This window comes from Podarcis liolepis (genome assembly GCF_965112155.1).
Source record: "Podarcis liolepis genome assembly, chromosome: 6".
Lineage (NCBI taxonomy): Eukaryota > Metazoa > Chordata > Lepidosauria > Squamata > Lacertidae > Podarcis > Podarcis liolepis.
Genome location: NC_139559.1, coordinates 51,410,157 through 51,417,406, shown reverse-complemented (window position 1 = coordinate 51,417,406; position 7,250 = coordinate 51,410,157). Strand labels below are relative to the sequence as shown.

The 7,250-nt window shown below is 41.4% G+C and overlaps 1 protein-coding gene and 1 long non-coding RNA gene across 15 annotated transcripts in view; one reads left to right on the top strand and one right to left on the bottom strand.

Moving 5' to 3' along the window:
* The window catches only part of RNF220 (ring finger protein 220), a 326,551-nt gene that overhangs the window by 8,197 nt on the left and 311,104 nt on the right, over window positions 1–7,250 (bottom strand). For all 14 annotated transcript variants that reach the window (XM_083509604.1, XM_083509606.1, XM_083509608.1 and 11 more), the window contains one exon: window positions 5,717–5,791. In XM_083509604.1, the coding sequence (XP_083365730.1) occupies window positions 5,717–5,791 (75 nt within the window). The remainder of the gene's footprint in view (window positions 1–5,716; window positions 5,792–7,250) is intronic.
* The window catches only part of LOC310709752, a 43,015-nt gene that overhangs the window by 13,715 nt on the left and 22,050 nt on the right, over window positions 1–7,250 (top strand). The gene's annotated exons all lie outside the window — the stretch shown is intronic.

The window sequence follows — 7,250 nt, the reverse complement described above, 5'->3', positions numbered from 1 at the left end:
GGTTAAACGCCCTGGCTTATCCTCACTGACACTTCTTTCCTTTTCTTTCACTTTCCCACTATATGTCTTGTCAATTTTCTGCATCTAGATTTTTATTTTTTCTGTAAAGGGCAGAAAATCTCTCAAGGGTAATCTCCAGGAGCCACATACTGGGCAGTGGGCATGGCCAGAAGCAAGAATGGGCAGGCCATCCCTTCTCCCTTTCTTCAAATCGCCTACTTTCTCCCTGCCAGCAGGCAAGCCAGGAGAGGGGCAGATAACTCTTACTATAGTTCTGTACTGATCAATTACAGGGGACCCACCTCCCATTTCCATTGTTACCTTTCAGCTTACTTCCTTCAACACCCCATTCTCCTTCTGTCCCTCTGGGCTCCCCCAACCACATGAGATTAGGCCAAGGGACACAGGCTCCTCACTTTTGCTCTAGATTGTATGCTGCAGTCAGGGGTCTACCTTGTTTCTAGGGTTTGCATACCAACTATCAGATACTGATGCATGTATCTTCAACAGAGAGGAGAAGGACTCTGGGCTAAAACAATTCAAAATCCTGCACAAAAACTCAAATCTATCTATCAATGAATACAGTCATATAGTCCATGCATAAGTTACATATATTTAGGCATCAGGCAAGACATTCCTCTACTCCCACATCTTTGGGCTAACTGAAGCTATCTATGGCCTTTTAAACTGTGTGTCCATATGGGGGTATTGTTCTTGTTTGTTATTGTGGTATGTTTTGGTGTCTTATATTGTAAACCTCCCTGTGATCTTCGGCTGAAGGACAGTACAGAAATTTAATAAATAACAACAATAAAAAATTTGCTTGGGCTCTACGCAGTTCCAGCATTTTGATTTTTTTAAAGAGTTTTGAATATTTGAGCAGTATACACTTAAAAAGCTGCCTTATTCTGAATCGGACTTTAGTCTTTGTAGCCTAATATTGTTTCATCTTACTTGCCAAAGTATGTTCCCTCTCTTAAAAGTATTCTACATGGAGAAGATAATTATCCACAAGGTCTGCCAGGAAGCCATGCAGGCAACAGAAACCCCAACTGCTATGCACTAGAGACAAGTGCTACCTGCACATCTTCAAATGCAACTTTGTAAGCTTTGCTACCGGCTCAGTTTGAACGTAATGCTAAGTCAAACCATGGTTTAGCATTAACCTGCAGGCTCCCAGAGAAGAAATTACAGCTGCTCTGCTCCTCCCTCCCTTGCTGCCATGCTTTTGGGGGCTAAGCTATAGTTTAGTGTGCTGTTCAAACCTGGGCTCTTTGTTTACCTCCCTTACATCTAAATTGGGTCACTATATTGAAGGCAAACAAGCTTTTCTACTACAAACATAATTTTATACATGGAGAGGAAGAGGAAAAAGAAAAAGAAAACACCCTCTTCTCCCGCTTCAGTTTCCTCACCCTAATAACTCTCAATGTCCCAGACTGCACTGTTTTCTTACTTTGGAAGCAGTTGCTCCAGCTGACCAGAAAACAGGATTAAATTGGGTCCAAATCTCTCATCGCTGTGGGTAGTCTTTTATTCCCACTGCCTTTTTAAACTCTGTTTCCTTTCAACAAATGGAGCAACTGTATTTCCAGTATCAGGGCTGTAACAGCTATAGTTCCCAGATGGGAAAGCAGCTAAACATGGTTGTTCTTGGGGAGATGAAAAGGATAAGGATGGAAAATAACTTTATGCACTGAAAATGACATATTAATGATTAGCAGGTAAAACTGTCACCCAGAGCGAAGAACGTGACAGTCATTTCTGGGAGGCCAGTCAAAAATGAAGGGAAATATTGCAGGTCAGCTCTTCAGTGATTCCTGTGTTAGTGAATAAAGAATGCTTTGGCTCAGGCAGAGAAATATGTTCATCCCTATGTAAATTTTAGAATTTCATGCCCACTTTGTTTCCAGTTTCCTTACTTAGTCCGCAGTACAAAGTAGTCCAAGCAAACATTTAATCTGGTCATATAAAACACAGACACAGAAGGAAAAGCTTGACTTTTTCCCTAACGGGGGGAAGAATGGCAGATCTCCAGAAATGTTCAAACATGTCAGGAAGCCCAGCAAGCCAGCCTCGCCCCATAACTCCCATTAACTGCAACAAATTGTTTATTGCACAACATGAGAAATATGCTGCCCTCTTTACGGAGCACATTTTTCCATGTGTGCTGCACACAGAGGACTTGCGGCACTCTCCTCACCAAGAGGGAAGAAAGCCAGCTTTGCATCCAAAGAAAGGTAACTTGTGGCAATTATTAAATCCATTACGCCAAGGTTCCTTGCTACTCTAAAAAACCACACATACACAGTAGGCACACACAAGCGTCTCTTTTGTGCCCAAAATAAAAGGAGATACCTTAATTAGAACAATGCAGGTCAGAGAGTATGAAACACCCAGCCCAGCTGCCGCGTGCCATTAAATTCATAAAGAGGAGGAGGAGGGAAGGGCAGCCTTAACGAGATTACACACATTGACTTTGATCAAGACACAAAAGCACTAAGGCGTTCCAGGGTTTTTATTGCTGTCTTCGGGCTACGTTTTAATGGTTACATTAGAAACATGCGAACATAGGCTGAGAGGTTTTTTAGTGAGAGCCTGCCTCGCAAAAGGCCCCGCTTTAATAAATTGCGGGCTGTAGGGAAAAGGCGAGGGCTGGGGAACAGATGAGCGGCTGCTTATTAATTACATCCCCTGCGCAATTCCCAACTCTGAACGTTGTGCTTGGTCAGTGCAGGGAACATGCACAGGCTGTGTTGGGGCACCACTCGGAACGGGTTCCTCCCATCAATGCTATCCCAATTTTCAGCACTGTTCCCTTTGGCAAATATAGTTATTGCAGTAAAAAAACAACAGCAGGACTGCTTTGCATGGCACTCAAATAGAAAGAAAGAAGATACAGGTGGGCCTACCTGTGTCTCATTCAAGATACACACAAAGGGAATATACAGGAACAGTAATGTATGGATATTGCCCAGGGGTTAGGTACATGCTCTAGCCTTGCCTCTGGAGTTTTAGTGATCCTTTTACCTTCCCTTGGAAAGAGAGGCAAGCATTTTAATACTTGCTTCAAGAATTATTTGTAGTAGTAGAAGTAATTAATTAATTAATTTAATAATAATAATAATAATTTGTACACCACCCATCTGACTGGACTGCTCCAGCCACTCTGGCTGGCTTCCAGCATATATAAAAACATAATAAAACATTAAACCTTAAAAAGCTTCCCTATACAGGGCTGCTTTCAGATGTTTCCTAAATGTTATATAATTACTCATCTCCTTAATATCTGATGGGAGGGCATTCCGCAGGGTGGGTGCCACTACGAGAAGGCCCTCAGTGCTGGATCGCAGGGTCTGGTCTGAAGGATGGGGGTGGAGACGCTCCTTCAGGTATACTGGGCTGAGGGCATTTAGGGCTTTAAGTTCAGCACCAACAGTTTGAATTGTGCTCGGAAAAGTAATGGGAGCCATATCTTATGAACAACAACAAAAAGGCACTGGGACTGAAACTTTGGGATGGGGAAGGCGGCAGCAGTAAGGCCACCAAGTTCCATCTAATTTAAGTGGTATGCATGCAAATATGCTTTGCTAAACAAAAGGAACAAAACTGTTGAACACCTAGTTTCTGAAAGCAACTGTTGTCAACTAATAAGATCAAGGATAGTCAGTTGGTAGCCCACAAGCTGAATCCTGTCCATTAACTGCATCTGGGTCCCAGTAGCCCTAGCAACTTCTAAATCAAGGTGTAATAAAACATTCCCTCCAGTTTCACTTTCAAAGACAGTTAAGTTTTTTTCAAAAGCGAGACAGTAAGAGATGCATTCCACCCCAAAGCTTACAATTCTGTTTGGGTTTTGTATGCAATGACCCTGCTGAAAGTTACTTGAAGAAGCTGTAATATTCTGTGTGCATCTCAAATAAATTTTATTTTTTACTATTTTCGATATGCTTTTAGAACAGCAAATGTTCAGTGCCAAACTGCAGCTTGAGGGGCTCTTTAGGGAAGCATATTTGTTCCTCAGACCAGGTCCCCCTACCATATTTAACTGATGACACCTTACCATCCAAGCTTACCATCCAAGTTAAGATTACAGAAAGGTGTCGGGGGGCAAAATACATATCCAGGCTTCTGTCAGGAATATGGGGTGTCCCTGAGTCTGTGAAAGTGGCACTGAGGGCATCTGCCTGTTAATCCTATTGGTTTTACAATGAATGCCAGGGTGGGTGGGGAGCCTGCATGTGTCATAATAGTGTGATAGAAATGTTGTATGAGACATTATACTTTTACAATATGGCTAGCAGTTTTTAAAGACAGCCACAGATGGCAGATTCTGTAGGGGGTAAATGCTGTAGCACAGTTTTTGCTTTTAAAATATTTCTGTCTTAAAGAGAGATCACTTGTTTGAAATATATGTTTAATAGTGTATGCTACTTCTTGTTCTGATCTTATGTTTACACAAAAACTGACCTGTGTTCTTTTATTTTATATAAATACTTTATATTCTGCCCTACAACAGGTTCCCAGGGCAACATAGCAAAATGTGTGTGTTAGAGCTTCATGCCTAGAGATCAGATCTGTCTTCATAGACATTCCTCACCAAGGAAGAGTTGAAGGCTGAATGGATCTTTTAGTAACTACTGCTTTGCACTATTTTGGATTTTGTCTTTTTAGCATTATGTTTCTCTATTTGGGCTCAATCTTCTATGCTTTTTCTAAAAAAAGATGACGACTTCAATGGTTACTTGGTTGAAAAAGTTATGATTATGCTGCGTTTCATTCAGAAACGTGTAATAGGGCTGCAGGGTTACTGGATTCTCTGTAGTGTTAATGGATTCTTTGCAGGACTGCTTCTGGTTATTGTCCCCTATATGTGCATCTTTGAGATGCATGTACAGGAGTATCCCAAAGATGTGCATCTCTGCAACTTGCAAATAGTCACTCTCTCCTCATTAAATTCTTGGAGGTCTGCAAATATGTGTTTGAGCTATTTGTGCACTACAAAATCTTTTGGCACCTTTCTTGAAAATCTGAAAGGAAGAAACTCATTTCCTATTACTTGCACATGCATGCATGCACACACATACCTAAAAATTCTCTTTTATACGCACTCTCACTCACAAACACAGACCCATGGAGTCAACATGCTCTCCCTACCATTCCACGACTGTCTGCAATCTCCTCTGAATCCTGCACCTCCATAGTTATTTAGTCAAACTCCTGGAGCATGCTTTCTTTCTAGTACATGACCTAAATACTCAACACTCAGTGGTGCAGTTTCTTGCATCTTCTTCAAAAGGGCTGAGAGAGGCTATAGGGATGGGTAGGTGAAGCATGGGTGCAAAGTGAAAACCAGTCGGCCAGAGTCTCAAGGGGATACTGCCCAATGTGCAGAGCTCATTGGGATACCCTTCACGTCATCCAACTTGTGATGTTGGAAATGAGGCCGAGCTCCTTTCCAACCAAATCACATGCAACAAAGTTAACAAGAAGGTGTATGATCCTGCCACTAGTGTTAGAGAAGGAGGTGGGAGAATCCATACACCCTAAATTAAATTAAATTCACTGAATCCCTGGGAAAGACTCCAATCCAACTGTAACTTGAACTAGGGAAAATACTACACTTGATCTTAGCCAAAAGGCTGAGAGCGATGGGAAAATACTTGAGGAAAAGAAACAATGTATGAATCACCACCCAAGAAACTAATAGCCTCACCAGAGTCCGCAGCCAGCATTCCTCGCAGTGCACGTGCCAGCACTGGATGGAGGTCAGGGGCATCGTGTATGAGTCCTGTGGAAAGAAAATTGAGACAGCCTCATCATATACTCGAAATTTTTGAGAAATCCCCTATTAGATCCTGAGCTCTTGGGGCAAGATGTAGAGGACATACTGTACCAGTACACCTTCATTTTCTCATGTGATCCACACAGCATAACTTCTGATTCACATGCAGTTGAGAATACACTACAACTGGGGGATGAAAGTTTTTTTAATACTGTGCTTTAATTACTAGGCTGGTAATTAATAATAATAGTAATCATACTCCTTACACAGTGGGCTAGGCATGAAATGGAAAGCAGCATAACCTCAAAGAGTTGTGCCTCTTCTGAAAGAGGCATACCAGAAGGAACCCTGAGGTCATCTTCCAAGAACCTCATCCATGTACCCTCCATAAGAGAAGTTCAGACAAAAGAAATTTTCAGTGTTAATAGAATGTTTACAGACTGCTCTACCCATCAAGGTCTGCCTGGTGCTAGGAAGTTTCCTCTTCACCCAGGCATATGATTGTTAATATTGTTACATTCTGCTGGGCATTTGACTTTTCAGAATTTATATCAACTAGTTGGTTGCTGTGGTCTCTGTTTTAATTCTTCTATATTTTTATATTGCTTGTATTTTATATTGCAAATTGCCTCAAGGTTGTTTTTAGAAGGCCTCACCTAAGAAATTGTAATAAATGATAACAGTACAGTGGTACCTCTACTTATGAACACCTCTGGTTACGTATCCTTTGGAATACACACGAGGCAAACCCAGAAGTATTTTTCCGGGTTTTGCCACACACGCATGTGCAGAAGCGCTCTACTGCGCCACACTCGTGCACAGAACAGGCACCTCCAGTTGTGAAAACCTCAGGATCAGACCAGAGCTCCGGAACGGATCCTGTCTGCAACTGAAGGTACCACTGTATTGTTATTAATAATCCAACTGCAATGTAGCACAATGATTACTTGTAGATAGAAACAAAACAAGCTGTTATAGTAATCTCCTCTTGCTTCACAAATGGGAACAACAATGGAATAAAAATCAACAGGTTTATGACAGCTGCTTGCCAGGAACAGCATCAATCCTTATTTTGAATACCCTGATTTTACAGTAAGACTTGCCAAGTATCTCTTATGATAGCTAATTATTGTATGATTATTCTTTTTACAACAGAAAAGAGGCACTTCACTCTGTTACTCTGTCGTTTTGAGTTTCTTTCCTAGCACCCACAGTTTATTTCAGTTGTTTTCATAACCAAAGAAAACTAAAACATTAAATCTAAGGACTTGTACAAGAATTGTTATTATTTTATTTATTTTTGTAGTAATGGAAACAACCTTCCCCTTGATGCTATGCAGATGTGAACCCTAGTCCTGCAGCTGTAGTGTGACAACTGTACAAATGTAATATTGCAGGGGGGTGAGGAGGAAGGAAAGATAAGCTGTTGCAGGAAGAAAAGCCTTCCCCAATAAATAGAATGGAC